The sequence below is a fragment of the Coturnix japonica genome, chromosome 17 (genome assembly GCF_054131305.1).
Source record: "Coturnix japonica strain WE chromosome 17, WE-NBRP24, whole genome shotgun sequence".
NCBI lineage: Eukaryota > Metazoa > Chordata > Aves > Galliformes > Phasianidae > Coturnix > Coturnix japonica.
This window is the reverse complement of record NC_140679.1, coordinates 1,022,970-1,048,550: the sequence shown is the minus strand read 5'-3', so window position 1 is coordinate 1,048,550 and position 25,581 is coordinate 1,022,970. Positions and strand designations below refer to the sequence as shown.

The 25,581-nt window shown below is 54.0% G+C and overlaps 1 protein-coding gene across 17 annotated transcripts in view; it reads left to right on the top strand.

The window, feature by feature from the left end:
• Positions 1–25,225, top strand: part of LOC107307490 (eukaryotic translation initiation factor 3 subunit C-like) — a 186,435-nt gene extending 161,210 nt beyond the window's left edge. For 15 of the 17 annotated variants that reach the window (XM_085518252.1, XM_085518251.1, XM_085518250.1 and 12 more), the window contains one exon: positions 24,116–25,225. In XM_085518252.1, the coding sequence (XP_085374378.1) occupies positions 24,116–24,201 (86 nt within the window). In that variant the 3' untranslated portion in view covers positions 24,202–25,225. The remainder of the gene's footprint in view (positions 1–24,115) is intronic. The other 2 variants (XR_014935227.1, XR_014935228.1) reach the window with 2 other exon arrangements.
• Positions 25,226–25,581: the final 356 nt, after the last annotated feature.

Below are 25,581 nucleotides of genomic sequence, written 5' to 3'. Positions count from 1 at the left end.
TGGGATCCATTGAAATACACTGAGACCCATAGAGACCCCATAGGGTTCCATTGAGACCCCATAGAGACCCCTTAGAGACACCATAGAGACCCCAGAGCTGCCCTATAGCTGCCCTATAGATTGGCCATAAAGACCCCATAGGGACCCATTGAGTCCCATTGAATCCCATTGAGTTCCATTGAGTTCTATTGAGTTCCATTGAGACCCATAGAATCCCATTGAGTTCCATTGAGACCCATAGAGACCCCATAGGGACCCATAGGGTTCCATTGAGACCCATAGAGACCCCATAGGGACCCATAGGGTTCCATTGAGACCCATAGAGACCCCATAGGGACCCATAGGGTTCCATTGAGACCCATAGAGACCCCATAGGGACCCATAGGGTTCCATTGAGACCCATAGAGACCCCATAGGGACCCATAGGGTTCCATTGAGACCCATAGAGACCCCATAGGTGCCCCATAGAAACTGGGGGCGTTGGTGGAGAACAACGAGAGGGTGCTGGACCACAAGCAGGGATCCTTCGGGGGGTACTTCCGAGGTCAGACCCACTGCTGCCCCATAGAGACCCATAGAGACCCATAGAGACCCCATAGGGAACCATTGAGATCCATTGGGTTCCATTGAGATCCATTGGGTTCCATTGAGACCCATAGAGACCCCATAGGGACCCATAGGGTTCCATTGAGACCCATAGAGACCCCATAGGGACCCATAGGGTTCCATTGAGACCCATAGAGACCCCATAGGGACCCATAGGGTTCCATTGAGACCCATAGAGACCCCATGGGGACCCATAGGGTTCCATTGAGACCCATAGAGACCCCATAGGGACCCATAGGGTTCCATTGAGACCCATAGAGACCCCATAGGGACCCATAGGGTTCCATTGAGACCCATAGAGACCCCATAGGGACCCATAGGGTTCCATTGAGACCCATAGAGACCCCATAGGGACCCATAGGGTTCCATTGAGACCCATAGAGACCCCATAGGGACCCATAGGGTTCCATTGAGACCCGTAGAGACCCCATAGGGACCCATAGGGTTCCATTGAGACCCATAGAGACCCCATAGGTGCCCCATAGAAACTGGGGGCGTTGGTGGAGAACAACGAGAGGGTGCTGGACCACAAGCAGGGATCCTTCGGGGGGTACTTCCGAGGTCAGACCCACTGCTGCCCCATAGAGACCCATAGAGACCCATTGAGACCCATAGGGTTCCATTGAGACCCATAGGGAACCATTAGGTTCCATTGAGATCCATTGAGACCCCATAGGGACCCATAGGCTTCCATTGAGACCCATAGAGACCCCATAGGGACCCATAGGCTTCCATTGAGACCCATAGAGACCCCATAGGGACCCATAGGGTTCCATTGAGACCCATAGAGACCCCATAGGGACCCATAGGGTTCCATTGAGACCCATAGAGACCCCATAGGGACCCATAGGGTTCCATTGAGACCCATAGAGACCCCATAGGGACCCATAGGGTTCCATTGAGACCCATAGAGACCCCATAGGGACCCATAGGGTTCCATTGAGACCCATAGAGACCCCATAGGGACCCATAGGGTTCCATTGAGACCCATAGAGACCCCATAGGGACCCATAGGGTTCCATTGAGACCCATAGAGACCCCATAGGGACCCATAGGGTTCCATTGAGACCCATAGAGACCCCATAGGTGCCCCATAGAAACTGGGGGCGTTGGTGGAGAACAACGAGAGGGTGCTGGACCACAAGCAGGGATCCTTCGGGGGGTACTTCCGAGGTCAGACCCACTGCTGCCCCATAGAGACCCATAGAGACCCATAGAGACCCCATAGGGAACCATTGAGTCCCATTGAGATCCATTGAGATCCATTGAAATACACTGAGACCCATAGAGACACATAGGGACCCATTAGAGACCCCATAGAGACCCCTTAGAGACCCCTTAGAGACCCCATAGAGACCCCAGAGCTGACCTATAGCTGCCCTATAGATTGGCCATAAAGACCCCATAGGGACCCATTGAGTTCCATTCAATTCCATTGGGTTCCATTGAGTTCTATTGAGTTCCATTGAGACCCATAGAATCCCATTGAGTTCCATTGAGACCCATAGAGACCCATAGAGACCCCATAGGGACCCATAGGGTTCCATTGAGACCCATAGAGACCCCATAGGGACCCATAGGGTTCCATTGAGACCCATAGAGACCCCATAGGGACCCATAGGGTTCCATTGAGACCCATAGAGACCCCATAGGGACCCATAGGGTTCCATTGAGACCCATAGAGACCCCATGGGGACCCATAGGGTTCCATTGAGACCCATAGAGACCCCATAGGGACCCATAGGGTTCCATTGAGACCCATAGAGACCCCATAGGGACCCATAGGGTTCCATTGAGACCCATAGAGACCCCATAGGGACCCATAGGGTTCCATTGAGACCCATAGAGACCCCATAGGGACCCATAGGGTTCCATTGAGACCCATAGAGACCCCATAGGTGCCCCATAGAAACTGGGGGCGTTGGTGGAGAACAACGAGAGGGTGCTGGACCACAAGCAGGGATCCTTCGGGGGGTACTTCCGAGGTCAGACCCACTGCTGCCCCATAGAGACCCATAGAGACCCATAGAGACCCCATAAGGAACCATTGAGATCCATTGGGTTCCATTGGGTTCCATTGAGATCCATTGAGATCCATTGAGACCCATAGAATCCCATTGAGTTCCATTGAGACCCATAGAGACCCCATAGGGACCCATAGGGTTCCATTGAGACCCATAGAGACCCCATAGGGACCCATAGGGACCCATAGGGTTCCATTGAGACCCATAGAGACCCCATAGGGACCCATAGGGTTCCATTGAGACCCATAGAGACCCCATAGGGACCCATAGGGTTCCATTGAGACCCATAGAGACCCCATAGGGACCCATAGGGTTCCATTGAGACCCATAGAGACCCCATAGGGACCCATAGGGTTCCATTGAGACCCATAGAGACCCCATAGGGACCCATAGGGTTCCATTGAGACCCATAGAGACCCCATAGGGACCCATAGGGTTCCATTGAGACCCATAGAGACCCCATAGGTGCCCCATAGAAACTGGGGGCGTTGGTGGAGAACAACGAGAGGGTGCTGGACCACAAGCAGGGATCCTTCGGGGGGTACTTCCGAGGTCAGACCCACTGCTGCCCCATAGAGACCCATAGAGACCCATAGAGACCCCATAGGGAACCATTGAGTCCCATTGAGATCCATTGAGTTCTATTGAGTTCCATTGAGACCCCATAGAATCCCATTGAGTTCCATTGAGACCCATAGAGACCCCATATTGACCCATAGGGTTCCATTGAGACCCATAGAGACCCCATAGGGACACATAGGGTTCCATTGAGACCCATAGAGACCCCATAGGGACCCATAGGGTTCCATTGAGACCCATAGAGACCCCATAGGGACCCATAGGGTTCCATTGAGACCCATAGAGACCCCATAGGGACCCATAGGGTTCCATTGAGACCCATAGAGACCCCATAGGGACCCATAGGGTTCCATTGAGACCCATAGAGACCCCATAGGGACCCATAGGGTTCCATTGAGACCCATAGAGACCCCATAGGGACCCATAGGGTTCCATTGAGACCCATAGAGACCCCATAGGGACCCATAGGGTTCCATTGAGACCCATAGAGACCCCATAGGGACCCATAGGGTTCCATTGAGACCCATAGAGACCCCATAGGGACCCATAGGGTTCCATTGAGACCCATAGAGACCCCATAGGGACCCATAGGGTTCCATTGAGACCCATAGAGACCCCATAGGGACCCATAGGGTTCCATTGAGACCCATAGAGACCCCATAGGGACCCATAGGGTTCCATTGAGACCCATAGAGACCCCATAGGGACCCATAGGGTTCCATTGAGACCCATAGAGACCCCATAGGTGCCCCATAGAAACTGGGGGCGTTGGTGGAGAACAACGAGAGGGTGCTGGACCACAAGCAGGGATCCTTCGGGGGGTACTTCCGAGGTCAGACCCACTGCTGCCCCATAGAGACCCATAGAGACCCATAGAGACCCCATAGGGAACCATTGAGTCCCATTGAGATCCATTGAGACCCCATAGGGACCCATAGGGTTCCATTGAGACCCATAGAGACCCCATAGGGACCCATAGGGTTCCATTGAGACCCATAGAGACCCCATAGGGACCCATAGGGTTCCATTGAGACCCATAGAGACCCCATAGGGACCCATAGGGTTCCATTGAGACCCATAGAGACCCCATAGGGACCCATAGGGTTCCATTGAGACCCATAGAGACCCCATAGGGACCCATAGGGTTCCATTGAGACCCATAGAGACCCCATAGGGACCCATAGGGTTCCATTGAGACCCATAGAGACCCCATAGGGACCCATAGGGTTCCATTGAGACCCATAGAGACCCCATAGGGACCCATAGGGTTCCATTGAGACCCATAGAGACCCCATAGGGACCCATAGGGTTCCATTGAGACCCATAGAGACCCCATAGGGACCCATAGGGTTCCATTGAGACCCATAGAGACCCCATAGGGACCCATAGGGTTCCATTGAGACCCATAGAGACCCCATAGGGACCCATAGGGTTCCATTGAGACCCATAGAGACCCCATAGGGACCCATAGGGTTCCATTGAGACCCATAGAGACCCCATAGGTGCCCCATAGAAACTGGGGGCGTTGGTGGAGAACAACGAGAGGGTGCTGGACCACAAGCAGGGATCCTTCGGGGGGTACTTCCGAGGTCAGACCCACTGCTGCCCCATAGAGACCCATAGAGACCCATAGAGACCCCATAGGGAACCATTGAGTCCCATTGAGATCCATTGAGACCCCATAGGGACCCATAGGGTTCCATTGAGACCCATAGAGACCCCATAGGGACCCATAGGGTTCCATTGAGACCCATAGAGACCCCATAGGGACCCATAGGGTTCCATTGAGACCCATAGAGACCCCATAGGGACCCATAGGGTTCCATTGAGACCCATAGAGACCCCATAGGGACCCATAGGGTTCCATTGAGACCCATAGAGACCCCATAGGGACCCATAGGGTTCCATTGAGACCCATAGAGACCCCATAGGGACCCATAGGGTTCCATTGAGACCCATAGAGACCCCATAGGGACCCATAGGGTTCCATTGAGACCCATAGAGACCCCATAGGGACCCATAGGGTTCCATTGAGACCCATAGAGACCCCATAGGGACCCATAGGGTTCCATTGAGACCCATAGAGACCCCATAGGGACCCATAGGGTTCCATTGAGACCCATAGAGACCCCATAGGGACCCATAGGGTTCCATTGAGACCCATAGAGACCCCATAGGTGCCCCATAGAAACTGGGGGCGTTGGTGGAGAACAACGAGAGGGTGCTGGACCACAAGCAGGGATCCTTCGGGGGGTACTTCCGAGGTCAGACCCACTGCTGCCCCATAGAGACCCATAGAGACCCATAGAGACCCCATAAGGAACCATTGAGATCCATTGGGTTCCATTGGGTTCCATTGAGATCCATTGAGATCCATTGAGACCCATAGAATCCCATTGAGTTCCATTGAGACCCATAGAGACCCCATAGGGACCCATAGGGTTCCATTGAGACCCATAGAGACCCCATAGGGACCCATAGGGACCCATAGGGTTCCATTGAGACCCATAGAGACCCCATAGGGACCCATAGGGTTCCATTGAGACCCATAGAGACCCCATAGGGACCCATAGGGTTCCATTGAGACCCATAGAGACCCCATAGGGACCCATAGGGTTCCATTGAGACCCATAGAGACCCCATAGGGACCCATAGGGTTCCATTGAGACCCATAGAGACCCCATAGGGACCCATAGGGTTCCATTGAGACCCATAGAGACCCCATAGGGACCCATAGGGTTCCATTGAGACCCATAGAGACCCCATAGGTGCCCCATAGAAACTGGGGGCGTTGGTGGAGAACAACGAGAGGGTGCTGGACCACAAGCAGGGATCCTTCGGGGGGTACTTCCGAGGTCAGACCCACTGCTGCCCCATAGAGACCCATAGAGACCCATAGAGACCCCATAGGGAACCATTGAGTCCCATTGAGATCCATTGAGTTCTATTGAGTTCCATTGAGACCCCATAGAATCCCATTGAGTTCCATTGAGACCCATAGAGACCCCATATTGACCCATAGGGTTCCATTGAGACCCATAGAGACCCCATAGGGACACATAGGGTTCCATTGAGACCCATAGAGACCCCATAGGGACCCATAGGGTTCCATTGAGACCCATAGAGACCCCATAGGGACCCATAGGGTTCCATTGAGACCCATAGAGACCCCATAGGGACCCATAGGGTTCCATTGAGACCCATAGAGACCCCATAGGGACCCATAGGGTTCCATTGAGACCCATAGAGACCCCATAGGGACCCATAGGGTTCCATTGAGACCCATAGAGACCCCATAGGGACCCATAGGGTTCCATTGAGACCCATAGAGACCCCATAGGGACCCATAGGGTTCCATTGAGACCCATAGAGACCCCATAGGGACCCATAGGGTTCCATTGAGACCCATAGAGACCCCATAGGGACCCATAGGGTTCCATTGAGACCCATAGAGACCCCATAGGGACCCATAGGGTTCCATTGAGACCCATAGAGACCCCATAGGGACCCATAGGGTTCCATTGAGACCCATAGAGACCCCATAGGGACCCATAGGGTTCCATTGAGACCCATAGAGACCCCATAGGGACCCATAGGGTTCCATTGAGACCCATAGAGACCCCATAGGTGCCCCATAGAAACTGGGGGCGTTGGTGGAGAACAACGAGAGGGTGCTGGACCACAAGCAGGGATCCTTCGGGGGGTACTTCCGAGGTCAGACCCACTGCTGCCCCATAGAGACCCATAGAGACCCATAGAGACCCCATAGGGAACCATTGAGTCCCATTGAGATCCATTGAGACCCCATAGGGACCCATAGGGTTCCATTGAGACCCATAGAGACCCCATAGGGACCCATAGGGTTCCATTGAGACCCATAGAGACCCCATAGGGACCCATAGGGTTCCATTGAGACCCATAGAGACCCCATAGGGACCCATAGGGTTCCATTGAGACCCATAGAGACCCCATAGGGACCCATAGGGTTCCATTGAGACCCATAGAGACCCCATAGGGACCCATAGGGTTCCATTGAGACCCATAGAGACCCCATAGGGACCCATAGGGTTCCATTGAGACCCATAGAGACCCCATAGGGACCCATAGGGTTCCATTGAGACCCATAGAGACCCCATAGGGACCCATAGGGTTCCATTGAGACCCATAGAGACCCCATAGGGACCCATAGGGTTCCATTGAGACCCATAGAGACCCCATAGGGACCCATAGGGTTCCATTGAGACCCATAGAGACCCCATAGGGACCCATAGGGTTCCATTGAGACCCATAGAGACCCCATAGGGACCCATAGGGTTCCATTGAGACCCATAGAGACCCCATAGGGACCCATAGGGTTCCATTGAGACCCATAGAGACCCCATAGGTGCCCCATAGAAACTGGGGGCGTTGGTGGAGAACAACGAGAGGGTGCTGGACCACAAGCAGGGATCCTTCGGGGGGTACTTCCGAGGTCAGACCCACTGCTGCCCCATAGAGACCCATAGAGACCCATAGAGACCCCATAGGGAACCATTGAGTCCCATTGAGATCCATTGAGACCCCATAGGGACCCATAGGGTTCCATTGAGACCCATAGAGACCCCATAGGGACCCATAGGGTTCCATTGAGACCCATAGAGACCCCATAGGGACCCATAGGGTTCCATTGAGACCCATAGAGACCCCATAGGGACCCATAGGGTTCCATTGAGACCCATAGAGACCCCATAGGGACCCATAGGGTTCCATTGAGACCCATAGAGACCCCATAGGGACCCATAGGGTTCCATTGAGACCCATAGAGACCCCATAGGGACCCATAGGGTTCCATTGAGACCCATAGAGACCCCATAGGGACCCATAGGGTTCCATTGAGACCCATAGAGACCCCATAGGGACCCATAGGGTTCCATTGAGACCCATAGAGACCCCATAGGGACCCATAGGGTTCCATTGAGACCCATAGAGACCCCATAGGGACCCATAGGGTTCCATTGAGACCCATAGAGACCCCATAGGGACCCATAGGGTTCCATTGAGACCCATAGAGACCCCATAGGTGCCCCATAGAAACTGGGGGCGTTGGTGGAGAACAACGAGAGGGTGCTGGACCACAAGCAGGGATCCTTCGGGGGGTACTTCCGAGGTCAGACCCACTGCTGCCCCATAGAGACCCATAGAGACCCATAGAGACCCCATAGGGAACCATTGGGTTACATTGGGTTCCATTGAGTTCCATTGGGTTCCATTGAGACCCATAGAGACCCCATAGGGAACCATTGGGTTACATTGGGTTCCATTGAGTTCTATTGAGTTCCATTGAGACCCATAGAGACCCCATAGGGACCCATAGGGTTCCATTGAGACCCATAGAGACCCCATAGGGACCCATAGGGTTCCATTGAGACCCATAGAGACCCCATAGGGACCCATAGGGTTCCATTGAGACCCATAGAGACCCCATAGGGACCCATAGGGTTCCATTGAGACCCATAGAGACCCCATAGGGACCCATAGGGTTCCATTGAGACCCATAGAGACCCCATAGGGACCCATAGGGTTCCATTGAGACCCATAGAGACCCCATAGGGACCCATAGGGTTCCATTGAGACCCATAGAGACCCCATAGGGACCCATAGGGTTCCATTGAGACCCATAGAGACCCCATAGGGACCCATAGGGTTCCATTGAGACCCATAGAGACCCCATAGGTGCCCCATAGAAACTGGGGGCGTTGGTGGAGAACAACGAGAGGGTGCTGGACCACAAGCAGGGATCCTTCGGGGGGTACTTCCGAGGTCAGACCCACTGCTGCCCCATAGAGACCCATAGAGACCCATAGAGACCCCATAGGGAACCAGTGAGATCCATTGAGATCCATTGAGACCCATAGAATCCCATTGAGATCCATTGAGACCCCATAGAGACCCCATAGGGACCCATAGGGTTCCATTGAGACCCATAGAGACCCCATAGGGACCCCTTAGAGACCCCATAGGGACCCCATAGGGACCCATAGGGTTCCATTGAGACCCATAGAGACCCCATAGGGACCCATAGGGACCCATAGGGTTCCATTGAGACCCATAGAGACCCCATAGGGAACCATAGGGTTCCATTGAGACCCATAGAGACCCCATAGGGACCCATAGGGTTCCATTGAGACCCATAGAGACCCCATAGGGACCCATAGGGTTCCATTGAGACCCATAGAGACCCCATAGGGACCCATAGGGTTCCATTGAGACCCATAGAGACCCCATAGGGACCCATAGGGTTCCATTGAGACCCATAGAGACCCCATAGGGACCCATAGGGTTCCATTGAGACCCCATAGGGACCCATAGGGTTCCATTGAGACCCATAGAGACCCCATAGGGACCCATAGGGTTCCATTGAGACCCATAGAGACCCCATAGGGACCCATAGGGTTCCATTGAGACCCATAGAGACCCCATAGGGACCCATAGGGTTCCATTGAGACCCATAGAGACCCCATAGGGACCCATAGGGTTCCATTGAGACCCATAGAGACCCCATAGGGACCCATAGGGTTCCATTGAGACCCATAGAGACCCCATAGGGACCCATAGGGTTCCATTGAGACCCATAGAGACCCCATAGGGACCCATAGGGTTCCATTGAGACCCATAGAGACCCCATAGGGACCCATAGGGTTCCATTGAGACCCATAGAGAACCCATAGGGACCCATAGGGTTCCATTGAGACCCATAGAGACCCCATAGGGACCCATAGGGTTCCATTGAGACCCATAGAGACCCCATAGGGACCCATAGGGTTCCATTGAGACCCATAGAGACCCCATAGGGACCCATAGGGTTCCATTGAGACCCATAGAGACCCCATAGGGACCCATAGGGTTCCATTGAGACCCATAGAGACCCCATAGGGACCCATAGGGTTCCATTGAGACCCATAGAGACCCCATAGGGACCCATAGGGTTCCATTGAGACCCATAGAGACCCCATAGGTGCCCCATAGAAACTGGGGGCGTTGGTGGAGAACAACGAGAGGGTGCTGGACCACAAGCAGGGATCCTTCGGGGGGTACTTCCGAGGTCAGACCCACTGCTGCCCCATAGAGACCCATAGAGACCCATAGAGACCCCATAGGGAACCATTGAGATCCATTGGGTTCCATTGAGATCCATTGAGACCCATAGAGACCCCATAGGGACCCATAGGGTTCCATTGAGACCCATAGAGACCCCATAGGGACCCATAGGGTTCCATTGAGACCCATAGAGACCCCATAGGGACCCATAGGGTTCCATTGAGACCCCATAGGGACCCATAGGGTTCCATTGAGACCCATAGAGACCCCATAGGGACCCATAGGGTTCCATTGAGACCCATAGAGACCCCATAGGGACCCATAGGGTTCCATTGAGACCCATAGAGACCCCATAGGGACCCATAGGGTTCCATTGAGACCCATAGAGACCCCATAGGGACCCATAGGGTTCCATTGAGACCCATAGAGACCCCATAGGGACCCATAGGGTTCCATTGAGACCCATAGAGACCCCATTGGGACCCATAGGGTTCCATTGAGACCCATAGAGACCCCATAGGGTTCCATTGAGACCCATAGAGACCCCATAGGGACCCATAGGGTTCCATTGAGACCCATAGAGACCCCATAGGTGCCCCATAGAAACTGGGGGCGTTGGTGGAGAACAACGAGAGGGTGCTGGACCACAAGCAGGGATCCTTCGGGGGGTACTTCCGAGGTCAGACCCACTGCTGCCCCATAGAGACCCATAGAGACCCATAGAGACCCCATAGGGAACCATTGAGATCCATTGGGTTCCATTGAGATCCATTGAGACCCATAGAGACCCCATAGGGACCCATAGGGTTCCATTGAGACCCATAGGGACCCATAGGGTTTCATTGAGACCCATAGTGACCCCATAGGGTTCCATTGAGACCCATAGAGACCCCATAGGGACCCATAGGGTTCCATTGAGACCCATAGAGACCCCATAGGGACCCATAGGGTTCCATTGAGACCCATAGAGACCCCATAGGGACCCATAGGGTTCCATTGAGACCCATAGAGACCCCATAGGGACCCATAGGGTTCCATTGAGACCCATAGAGACCCCATAGGTGCCCCATAGAAACTGGGGGCGTTGGTGGAGAACAACGAGAGGGTGCTGGACCACAAGCAGGGATCCTTCGGGGGGTACTTCCGAGGTCAGACCCACTGCTGCCCCATAGAGACCCATAGAGACCCATAGAGACCCCATAGGGAACCATTGGGTTACATTGGGTTCCATTGAGTTCCATTGGGTTCCATTGAGACCCATAGAGACCCCATAGGGAACCATTGGGTTACATTGGGTTCCATTGAGTTCTATTGAGTTCCATTGAGACCCATAGAGACCCCATAGGGACCCATAGGGTTCCATTGAGACCCATAGAGACCCCATAGGGACCCATAGGGTTCCATTGAGACCCATAGAGACCCCATAGGGACCCATAGGGTTCCATTGAGACCCATAGAGACCCCATAGGGACCCATAGGGTTCCATTGAGACCCATAGAGACCCCATAGGGACCCATAGGGTTCCATTGAGACCCATAGAGACCCCATAGGGACCCATAGGGTTCCATTGAGACCCATAGAGACCCCATAGGGACCCATAGGGTTCCATTGAGACCCATAGAGACCCCATAGGGACCCATAGGGTTCCATTGAGACCCATAGAGACCCCATAGGGACCCATAGGGTTCCATTGAGACCCATAGAGACCCCATAGGTGCCCCATAGAAACTGGGGGCGTTGGTGGAGAACAACGAGAGGGTGCTGGACCACAAGCAGGGATCCTTCGGGGGGTACTTCCGAGGTCAGACCCACTGCTGCCCCATAGAGACCCATAGAGACCCATAGAGACCCCATAGGGAACCAGTGAGATCCATTGAGATCCATTGAGACCCATAGAATCCCATTGAGATCCATTGAGACCCCATAGAGACCCCATAGGGACCCATAGGGTTCCATTGAGACCCATAGAGACCCCATAGGGACCCCTTAGAGACCCCATAGGGACCCCATAGGGACCCATAGGGTTCCATTGAGACCCATAGAGACCCCATAGGGACCCATAGGGACCCATAGGGTTCCATTGAGACCCATAGAGACCCCATAGGGACCCATAGGGTTCCATTGAGACCCATAGAGACCCCATAGGGACCCATAGGGTTCCATTGAGACCCATAGAGACCCCATAGGGACCCATAGGGTTCCATTGAGTCCCATAGAGACCCCATAGGGACCCATAGGGTTCCATTGAGACCCATAGAGACCCCATAGGGACCCATAGGGTTCCATTGAGACCCATAGAGACCCCATAGGGACCCATAGGGTTCCATTGAGACCCATAGAGACCCCATAGGGACCCATAGGGTTCCATTGAGACCCATAGAGACCCCATAGGTGCCCCATAGAAACTGGGGGCGTTGGTGGAGAACAACGAGAGGGTGCTGGACCACAAGCAGGGATCCTTCGGGGGGTACTTCCGAGGTCAGACCCACTGCTGCCCCATAGAGACCCATAGAGACCCATAGAGACCCCATAGGGAACCATTGAGTCCCATTGGGTTCCATTGGGTTCCATTGAGATCCATTGAGACCCATAGGGACCACATAGAGACCCCATAGAGATCCCTTAGAGACCCCATAGGGACCCCAGAGCTGCCCTATAGCTGCCCTATAGATTGGCCATAAAGACCCCATAGGGACCCATTGAGTCCCATTGAATTCCATTGGGTTCCATTGAGTTCTATTGAGATCCATTGAGACCCATAGAATCCCATTGAGATCCATTGAGACCCATAGAATCCCATTGAGTTCCATTGAGACCCCATAGGGACCCATAGAGTTCCATTGAGACCCATAGAATCCCATTGAGTTCCATTGAGACCCCATAGAGACCCATAGAGTTCCATTGAGACCCATAGAATCCCATTGAGTTCCATAGAGACCCCATAGAATCCCATAGGGTTCCATTGAGACCCATAGAGACCCCATAGGGACCCATAGGGTTCCATTGAGACCCATAGAGACCCCATAGGGACCCATAGGGTTCCATTGAGACCCATAGAGACCCCATAGGGACCCATAGGGTTCCATTGAGACCCATAGAGACCCCATAGGGACCCATAGGGTTCCATTGAGACCCATAGAGACCCCATAGGGACCCATAGGGTTCCATTGAGACCCATAGAGACCCCATAGGGACCCATAGGGTTCCATTGAGACCCATAGAGACCCCATAGGGACCCATAGGGTTCCATTGAGACCCATAGAGACCCCATAGGGACCCATAGGGTTCCATTGAGACCCATAGAGACCCCATAGGGACCCATAGGGTTCCATTGAGACCCATAGAGACCCCATAGGGACCCATAGGGTTCCACTGAGACCCATAGAGACCCCATAGGGACTAATAGGGTTCCATTGAGACCCATAGAGACCCCATAGGGACCCATAGGGTTCCATTGAGACCCATAGAGACCCCATAGGGACCCATAGGGTTCCATTGAGACCCATAGAGTCCCCATAGGGACCCATAGGGTTCCATTGAGACCCATAGAGACCCCATAGGGACCCATAGGGTTCCATTGAGACCCATAGAGACCCCATAGGGACCCATAGGGTTCCATTGAGACCCATAGAGACCCCATAGGGACCCATAGGGTTCCATTGAGACCCATAGAGACCCCATAGGGACCCATAGGGTTCCATTGAGACCCATAGAGACCCCATAGGGACCCATAGGGTTCCATTGAGACCCATAGAGACCCCATAGGGAACCATAGGGTTCCATTGAGACCCATAGAGACCCCATAGGGACCCCATAGGGTTCCATTGAGACCCATAGAGACCCCATAGGGACCCATAGGGTTCCATTGAGACCCATAGAGACCCCATAGGGACCCATAGGGTTCCATTGAGACCCATAGAGACCCCATAGGGACCCATAGGGTTCCATTGAGACCCATAGAGACCCCATAGGGACCCATAGGGTTCCATTGAGACCCCATAGGGACCCATAGGGTTCCATTGAGACCCATAGAGACCCCATAGGGACCCATAGGGTTCCATTGAGACCCATAGAGACCCCATAGGGACCCATAGGGTTCCATTGAGACCCATAGAGACCCCATAGGGACCCATAGGGTTCCATTGAGACCCATAGAGACCCCATAGGGACCCATAGGGTTCCATTGAGACCCATAGAGACCCCATAGGGACCCATAGGGTTCCATTGAGACCCATAGAGACCCCATAGGGACCCATAGGGTTCCATTGAGACCCATAGAGACCCCATAGGGACCCATAGGGTTCCATTGAGACCCATAGAGACCCCATAGGGACCCATAGGGTTCCATTGAGACCCATAGAGAACCCATAGGGACCCATAGGGTTCCATTGAGACCCATAGAGACCCCATAGGGACCCATAGGGTTCCATTGAGACCCATAGAGACCCCATAGGGACCCATAGGGTTCCATTGAGACCCATAGAGACCCCATAGGGACCCATAGGGTTCCATTGAGACCCATAGAGACCCCATAGGGACCCATAGGGTTCCATTGAGACCCATAGAGACCCCATAGGGACCCATAGGGTTCCATTGAGACCCATAGAGACCCCATAGGGACCCATAGGGTTCCATTGAGACCCATAGAGACCCCATAGGTGCCCCATAGAAACTGGGGGCGTTGGTGGAGAACAACGAGAGGGTGCTGGACCACAAGCAGGGATCCTTCGGGGGGTACTTCCGAGGTCAGACCCACTGCTGCCCCATAGAGACCCATAGAGACCCATAGAGACCCCATAGGGAACCATTGAGATCCATTGGGTTCCATTGAGATCCATTGAGACCCATAGAGACCCCATAGGGACCCATAGGGTTCCATTGAGACCCATAGAGACCCCATAGGGACCCATAGGGTTCCATTGAGACCCATAGAGACCCCATAGGGACCCATAGGGTTCCATTGAGACCCCATAGGGACCCATAGGGTTCCATTGAGACCCATAGAGACCCCATAGGGACCCATAGGGTTCCATTGAGACCCATAGAGACCCCATAGGGACCCATAGGGTTCCATTGAGACCCATAGAGACCCCATAGGGACCCATAGGGTTCCATTGAGACCCATAGAGACCCCATAGGGACCCATAGGGTTCCATTGAGACCCATAGAGACCCCATAGGGACCCATAGGGTTCCATTGAGACCCATAGAGACCCCATTGGGACCCATAGGGTTCCATTGAGACCCATAGAGACCCCATAGGGTTCCATTGAGACCCATAGAGACCCCATAGGGACCCATAGGGTTCCATTGAGACCCATAGAGACCCCATAGGTGCCCCATAGAAACTGGGGGCGTTGGTGGAGAACAACGAGAGGGTGCTGGACCACAAGCAGGGATCCTTCGGGGGGTACTTCCGAGGTCAGACCCACTGCTGCCCCATAGAGACCCATAGAGACCCATAGAGACCCCATAGGGAACCATTGAGATCCATTGGGTTCCATTGAGATCCATTGAGACCCATAGAGACCCCATAGGGACCCATAGGGTTCCATTGAGACCCATAGGGACCCATAGGGTTTCATTGAGACCCATAGTGACCCCATAGGGTTCCATTGAGACCCATAGAGACCCCATAGGGACCCATAGGGTTCCATTGAGACCCATAGAGACCCCATAGGGACCCATAGGGTTCCATTGAGACCCATAGAGACCCCATAGGGACCCATAGGGTTCCATTGAGACCCATAGAGACCCCATAGGGACCCATAGGGTTCCATTGAGACCCATAGAGACCCCATAGGTGCCCCATAGAAACTGGGGGCGTTGGTGGAGAACAACGAGAGGGTGCTGGACCACAAGCAGGGATCCTTCGGGGGGTACTTCCGAGGTCAGACCCACTGCTGCCCCATAGAGACCCATAGAGACCCATAGAGACCCCATAGGGAACCATTGAGATCCATTGGGTTCCATTGAGATCCATTGAGACCCATAGAGACCCCATAGGGACCCATAGGGTTCCATTGAGACCCATAGAGACCCCATAGGGACCCATAGGGTTCCATTGAGACCCATAGAGACCCCATAGGGACCCATAGGGTTCCATTGAGACCCATAGAGACCCCATAGGGACCCATAGGGTTCCATTGAGACCCCATAGGGACCCATAGGGTTCCATTGAGACCCATAGAGACCCCATAGGGACCCATAGGGTTCCATTGAGACCCATAGAGACCCCATAGGGACCCATAGGGTTCCATTGAGACCCATAGAGACCCCATAGGGACCCATAGGGTTCCATTGAGACCCATAGAGACCCCATAGGGACCCATAGGGTTCCATTGAGACCCATAGAGACCCCATAGGGACCCATAGGGTTCCATTGAGACCCATAGAGACCCCATAGGGACCCATAGGGTTCCATTGAGACCCATAGAGACCCCATAGGGACCCATAGGGTTCCATTGAGACCCATAGAGACCCCATAGGGACCCATAGGGTTCCATTGAGACCCATAGAGAACCCATAGGGACCCATAGGGTTCCATTGAGACCCATAGAGACCCCATAGGGACCCATAGGGTTCCATTGAGACCCATAGAGACCCCATAGGGACCCATAGGGTTCCATTGAGACCCATAGAGACCCCATAGGGACCCATAGGGTTCCATTGAGACCCATAGAGACCCCATAGGGACCCATAGGGTTCCATTGAGACCCATAGAGACCCCATAGGGACCCATAGGGTTCCATTGAGACCCATAGAGACCCCATAGGGACCCATAGGGTTCCATTGAGACCCATAGAGACCCCATAGGGACCCATAGGGTTCCATAGAGACCCATAGAGACCCCATAGGGACCCATAGGGTTCCATTGAGACCCATAGAGACCCCATAGGGACCCATAGGGTTCCATTGAGACCCATAGAGACCCCATAGGGACCCATAGGGTTCCATTGAGACCCATAGAGACCCCATAGGGACCCATAGGGTTCCATTGAGACCCATAGAGACCCCATAGGTGCCCCATAGAAACTGGGGGCGTTGGTGGAGAACAACGAGAGGGTGCTGGACCACAAGCAGGGATCCTTCGGGGGGTACTTCCGAGGTCAGACCCACTGCTGCCCCATAGAGACCCATAGAGACCCATAGAGACCCCATAGGGAACCATTGAGATCCATTGGGTTCCATTGAGATCCATTGAGACCCATAGAGACCCCATAGGGACCCATAGGGTTCCATTGAGACCCATAGAGACCCCATAGGGACCCATAGGGTTCCATTGAGACCCATAGAGACCCCATAGGGACCCATAGGGTTCCATTGAGACCCCATAGGGACCCATAGGGTTCCATTGAGACCCATAGAGACCCCATAGGGACCCATAGGGTTCCATTGAGACCCATAGAGACCCCATAGGGACCCATAGGGTTCCATTGAGACCCATAGAGACCCCATAGGGACCCATAGGGTTCCATTGAGACCCATAGAGACCCCATAGGGACCCATAGGGTTCCATTGAGACCCATAGAGACCCCATAGGGACCCATAGGGTTCCATTGAGACCCATAGAGACCCCATAGGGACCCATAGGGTTCCATTGAGACCCATAGAGACCCCATAGGGACCCATAGGGTTCCATTGAGACCCATAGAGACCCCATAGGGACCCATAGGGTTCCATTGAGACCCATAGAGAACCCATAGGGACCCATAGGGTTCCATTGAGACCCATAGAGACCCCATAGGGACCCATAGGGTTCCATTGAGACCCATAGAGACCCCATAGGGACCCATAGGGTTCCATTGAGACCCATAGAGACCCCATAGGGACCCATAGGGTTCCATTGAGACCCATAGAGACCCCATAGGGACCCATAGGGTTCCATTGAGACCCATAGAGACCCCATAGGGACCCATAGGGTTCCATTGAGACCCATAGAGACCCCTAGGGACCCATAGGGTTCCATTGAGACCCATAGAGACCCCATAGGGACCCATAGGGTTCCATTGAGACCCATAGAGACCCCATAGGGACCCATAGGGTTCCATTGAGACCCATAGAGACCCCATAGGGACCCATAGGGTTCCATTGAGACCCATAGAGACCCCATAGGGACCCATAGGGTTCCATTGAGACCCATAGAGACCCCATAGGGACCCATAGGGTTCCATTGAGAGCCATAGGGACCCATAGGGTTCCATTGAGACCCATAGAGACCCCATAGGGACCCATAGGGTTCCATTGAGACCCATAGAGACCCCATAGGGACCCATAGGGTTCCATTGAGACCCATAGAGACCCCATAGGGACCCATAGGGTTCCATAGAGACCCATAGAGACCCCATAGGGACCCATAGGGTTCCATTGAGACCCATAGAGACCCCATAGGGACCCATAGGGTTCCATTGAGACCCATAGAGACCCCATAGGGACCCATAGGGTTCCATAGAGACCCCATAGGGACCCATAGGGTTCCATTGAGACCCATAGAGACCCCATAGGGATCCATAGGGTTCCATAGAGACCCCATAGGGACCCATAGGGTTCCATTGAGACCCATAGAGACCCCATAGGGACCCATAGGGTTCCATTGAGACCCATAGAGACCCCATAGGGACCCATAGGGTTCCATTGAGACCCATAGAGACCCCATAGGGACCCATAGGGTTCCATTGAGACCCATAGAGACCCCATAGGGACCCATAGGGTTCCATTGAGACCCATAGAGACCCCATAGGGACCCATAGGGTTCCATTGAGACCCATAGAGACCCCATAGGGACCCATAGGGTTCCATTGAGACCCATAGAGACCCCATAGGGACCCATAGGGTTCCATTGAGACCCATAGAGACCCCATAGGGACCCATAGGGTTCCATTGAGACCCATAGAGACCCCATAGGGACCCATAGGGTTCCATTGAGACCCATAGAGACCCCATAGGGACCCATAGGGTTCCATTGAGACCCATAGAGACCCCATAGGGACCCATAGGGTTCCATTGAGACCCCATAGGGACCCATAGGGTTCCATTGAGACCCATAGAGACCCCATAGGGACCCATAGGGTTCCATTGAGACCCATAGAGACCCCATAGGGACCCATAGGGTTCCATTGAGACCCATAGAGACCCCATAGGGACCCATAGGGTTCCATTGAGACCCATAGAGACCCCATAGGGACCCATAGGGTTCCATTGAGACCCATAGAGACCCCATAGGGACCCATAGGGTTCCATTGAGACCCATAGAGACCCCATAGGGACCCATAGGGTTCCATTGAGACCCATAGAGACCCCATAGGGACCCATAGGGTTCCATTGAGACCCATAGAGACCCCATAGGGACCCATAGGGTTCCATTGAGACCCATAGAGAACCCATAGGGACCCATAGGGTTCCATTGAGACCCATAGAGACCCCATAGGGACCCATAGGGTTCCATTGAGACCCATAGAGACCCCATAGGGACCCATAGGGTTCCATTGAGACCCATAGAGACCCCATAGGGACCCATAGGGTTCCATTGAGACCCATAGAGACCCCATAGGGACCCATAGGGTTCCATTGAGACCCATAGAGACCCCATAGGGACCCATAGGGTTCCATTGAGACCCATAGAGACCCCATAGGGACCCATAGGGTTCCATTGAGACCCATAGAGACCCCATAGGTGCCCCATAGAAACTGGGGGCGTTGGTGGAGAACAACGAGAGGGTGCTGGACCACAAGCAGGGATCCTTCGGGGGGTACTTCCGAGGTCAGACCCACTGCTGCCCCATAGAGACCCATAGAGACCCATAGAGACCCCATAGGGAACCATTGAGATCCATTGGGTTCCATTGAGATCCATTGAGACCCATAGAGACCCCATAGGGACCCATAGGGTTCCATTGAGACCCATAGAGACCCCATAGGGACCCATAGGGTTCCATTGAGACCCATAGAGACCCCATAGGGACCCATAGGGTTCCATTGAGACCCCATAGGGACCCATAGGGTTCCATTGAGACCCATAGAGACCCCATAGGGACCCATAGGGTTCCATTGAGACCCATAGAGACCCCATAGGGACCCATAGGGTTCCATTGAGACCCATAGAGACCCCATAGGGACCCATAGGGTTCCATTGAGACCCATAGAGACCCCATAGGGACCCATAGGGTTCCATTGAGACCCATAGAGACCCCATAGGGACCCATAGGGTTCCATTGAGACCCATAGAGACCCCATTGGGACCCATAGGGTTCCATTGAGACCCATAGAGACCCCATAGGGTTCCATTGAGACCCATAGAGACCCCATAGGGACCCATAGGGTTCCATTGAGACCCATAGAGACCCCATAGGTGCCCCATAGAAACTGGGGGCGTTGGTGGAGAACAACGAGAGGGTGCTGGACCACAAGCAGGGATCCTTCGGGGGGTACTTCCGAGGTCAGACCCACTGCTGCCCCATAGAGACCCATAGAGACCCATAGAGACCCCATAGGGAACCATTGAGATCCATTGGGTTCCATTGAGATCCATTGAGACCCATAGAGACCCCATAGGGACCCATAGGGTTCCATTGAGACCCATAGGGACCCATAGGGTTTCATTGAGACCCATAGTGACCCCATAGGGTTCCATTGAGACCCATAGAGACCCCATAGGGACCCATAGGGTTCCATTGAGACCCATAGAGACCCCATAGGGACCCATAGGGTTCCATTGAGACCCATAGAGACCCCATAGGGACCCATAGGGTTCCATTGAGACCCATAGAGACCCCATAGGGACCCATAGGGTTCCATTGAGACCCATAGAGACCCCATAGGTGCCCCATAGAAACTGGGGGCGTTGGTGGAGAACAACGAGAGGGTGCTGGACCACAAGCAGGGATCCTTCGGGGGGTACTTCCGAGGTCAGACCCACTGCTGCCCCATAGAGACCCATAGAGACCCATAGAGACCCCATAGGGAACCATTGAGATCCATTGGGTTCCATTGAGATCCATTGAGACCCATAGAGACCCCATAGGGACCCATAGGGTTCCATTGAGACCCATAGAGACCCCATAGGGACCCATAGGGTTCCATTGAGACCCATAGAGACCCCATAGGGACCCATAGGGTTCCATTGAGACCCCATAGGGACCCATAGGGTTCCATTGAGACCCATAGAGACCCCATAGGGACCCATAGGGTTCCATTGAGACCCATAGAGACCCCATAGGGACCCATAGGGTTCCATTGAGACCCATAGAGACCCCATAGGGACCCATAGGGTTCCATTGAGACCCATAGAGACCCCATAGGGACCCATAGGGTTCCATTGAGACCCATAGAGACCCCATAGGGACCCATAGGGTTCCATTGAGACCCATAGAGACCCCATAGGGACCCATAGGGTTCCATTGAGACCCATAGAGACCCCATAGGGACCCATAGGGTTCCATTGAGACCCATAGAGACCCCATAGGGACCCATAGGGTTCCATTGAGACCCATAGAGAACCCATAGGGACCCATAGGGTTCCATTGAGACCCATAGAGACCCCATAGGGACCCATAGGGTTCCATTGAGACCCATAGAGACCCCATAGGGACCCATAGGGTTCCATTGAGACCCATAGAGACCCCATAGGGACCCATAGGGTTCCATTGAGACCCATAGAGACCCCATAGGGACCCATAGGGTTCCATTGAGACCCATAGAGACCCCATAGGGACCCATAGGGTTCCATTGAGACCCATAGAGACCCCTAGGGACCCATAGGGTTCCATTGAGACCCATAGAGACCCCATAGGGACCCATAGGGTTCCATTGAGACCCATAGAGACCCCATAGGGACCCATAGGGTTCCATTGAGACCCATAGAGACCCCATAGGGACCCATAGGGTTCCATTGAGACCCATAGAGACCCCATAGGGACCCATAGGGTTCCATTGAGACCCATAGAGACCCCATAGGGACCCATAGGGTTCCATTGAGAGCCATAGGGACCCATAGGGTTCCATTGAGACCCATAGAGACCCCATAGGGACCCATAGGGTTCCATTGAGACCCATAGAGACCCCATAGGGACCCATAGGGTTCCATTGAGACCCATAGAGACCCCATAGGGACCCATAGGGTTCCATAGAGACCCATAGAGACCCCATAGGGACCCATAGGGTTCCATTGAGACCCATAGAGACCCCATAGGGACCCATAGGGTTCCATTGAGACCCATAGAGACCCCATAGGGACCCATAGGGTTCCATAGAGACCCCATAGGGACCCATAGGGTTCCATTGAGACCCATAGAGACCCCATAGGGATCCATAGGGTTCCATAGAGACCCCATAGGGACCCATAGGGTTCCATTGAGACCCATAGAGACCCCATAGGGACCCATAGGGTTCCATTGAGACCCATAGAGACCCCATAGGGACCCATAGGGTTCCATTGAGACCCATAGAGACCCCATAGGGACCCATAGGGTTCCATTGAGACCCATAGAGACCCCATAGGGACCCATAGGGTTCCATTGAGACCCATAGAGACCCCATAGGGACCCATAGGGTTCCATTGAGACCCATAGAGACCCCATAGGGACCCATAGGGTTCCATTGAGACCCATAGAGACCCCATAGGGACCCATAGGGTTCCATTGAGACCCATAGAGACCCCATAGGGACCCATAGGGTTCCATTGAGACCCATAGAGACCCCATAGGGACCCATAGGGTTCCATTGAGACCCATAGAGACCCCATAGGGACCCATAGGGTTCCATTGAGACCCATAGAGACCCCATAGGGACCCATAGGGTTCCATTGAGACCCATAGAGACCCCATAGGTGCCCCATAGAAACTGGGGGCGTTGGTGGAGAACAACGAGAGGGTGCTGGACCACAAGCAGGGATCCTTCGGGGGGTACTTCCGAGGTCAGACCCACTGCTGCCCCATAGAGACCCATAGAGACCCATAGAGACCCCATAGGGACCCATAGGGTTCCATTGAGACCCATAGGGACCCCATAGGGACCCATAGGGTTCCATTGAGATCCATAGAGACCCCATAGGGACCCATAGGGTTCCATTGAGATCCATTGGGTTACGTTAAGTCCCTTTCCCTGCCCCATATATGTGGTTCCCTGCCCCATAGTTGTCTTTCCCTGCCCCATAGATGTTGTTCCTTGCCCCATAGATGTGGTTCCCTGCCCCATAAGTGTCTTTCCCTGCCCCATAGATGTTTTTCCCTGCCCCACAGATGTGGTTCCCTGCCCCATAAGTGTCTTTCCCTGCCCCATAAGTGTCTCTCCCTGCCCCATAGATGTCTTTCCCTGCCCCATAGATGTGGTTCCCTGTCCCTTTCCCCGCCCCATAGATGTCATTCCCTGCCCCATAATCCCTTTCCCTGCCCCATAGATGTGGTTCCCTGCCCCATAGTTGTCTTTACCTGCCCCATAGATGTCTTTCCCTGCCCCATAAGTGTCTTTCCCTGCCCCATAAGTGCCTCTCCCTGCCCCATAAGTCCCTTTCCCTGCCCCATAGATGTGGTTCCCTGCCCCACAAGTGCTTTTTTCTGCCCCATAAGTCCCTTTCCCTGCCCCATAGATGTTGTTCCCTGCCCCATAAGTGCCGCTCTCAGCCCCATAAGTGTCTCTCTCAGCCCCATAAGTGTCGTTCCCTGCCCCATAACTATTTCCCTGCCCCATAAGTGCTTCTCCCTGCCCCATAGATGTGGTTCCCTGCCCCATAGATGTGGTTCCCTGCCCCACAAGTGCTTCTTTCTGCCCCATAACTATTTCCCTGCCCCATAGATGTGGTTCCCTGCCCCACAAGTGCTTTTTTCTGCCCCACAGATCAGAAGGACGGCTACCGCAAGGGGGACGGCGGTTACCTGCGCCGTGGGGCCTACAGACAACAGGAGCGCGCCTCCAACTACTGAGACCCATAGAGCTGCCCCACAGATGGCTCTGACCCATAGATCTGCCCCACAGATGGCTCTGCCCCATGGATCTGCCCCACAGATGGCTCTGACCCATAGATCTGCCCCATAGATGGCGCTGCCCCATGGATCTGCCCCATAGATGGCTCTGCCCCATAGATCTGCCCCATAGATGGCTCTGCCCCATAGGTCTGACCCATAGAGCTGCCCCATAGATGGCGCTGCCCCATAGATCTGACCCATAGATGGCGCTGCCCCATAGATCTGACCCATAGATCTGACCCATAGAGCTGCCCCATAGATGGCTCTGCCTCATAGATCTGACCCATAGCTCTGACCCATAGGTCTGCCCCATAGATCTGCCCCATAGATCTGCCCCATAGCTCTGACCCGTAGATGGCTCTGCCCCATAGATCTGCCCCATAGATGGCTCTGCCCCATAGATTTGTCCCATAGATGGCTCTGCCCCATAGATCTGACCCATAGATGGCGCTGACCCATAGCTCTGCCCCATAGATGGCTCAGCCCCATAGATGGCTCTGCCCCATAGCTCTGCCCCATAGATGGCTCTGCCCCATAGCGCTGCCCAATAGCTCTGCCCCATAGATGGCTCTTCCCTATGGGGCTGACCCATAGATGGCTCTGCCCCATAGATCTGCCCCATAGGTGACTCTGCCCCATAGATCTGCCCTATAGATGGTGCTGCCCCATAGATCGGCCCCATAGATCTGCCCCATAGATGGCTCTTCCCTATGGGGCTGACCCATAGATGGCTCTGCCCTATAGCTCTGCCCCATAGATGACTCTGCCCCATAGATCTGCCCCCTAGCTCTGCCCCATAGATTTGTCCTATAGATGGCTCTGCCCCATAGATCTGCCCCATAGATGGCTCTGCCCCATAGCACTGCCCCATAGATCTGCCCCATACATGGCTCTGCCCTATAGCTCTACCCCATAGATGGTTCTGCCCCATAGATCTGCCCCATAGATGGCACCGCCTTCAATAAAGTAGTGTTGGTAGTGAGCAGTCGTGTTTGTGATCACTTGTGGGGCACGGGGGGGCTCTGCCCCATAGCGTGGCCTTATATGGGGCACAGGGGGTGGGTTCTGCCCCATAGCGTGGCCGTCTAAGGGGCACTGTGGGTTCTGCCCCATAGCGTGGCCTTCTATGGGGCACGGTGGGTTCTACCCCATAGCGTGGCCTTATATGGGGCACGGTGGGTTCTGCCCCATAGCGTGGCCTTATATGGGGCACAGGGGGTGGGTTCTGCCCCATAGCGTGTGGGGCACAAAGGGGATGCTGCCCCAGTCCCCATATGTCCCTGTGGGCCCCATATCTATGGGTCCTGCCCCCCACTTATGGGTCCCACCCCACATCTA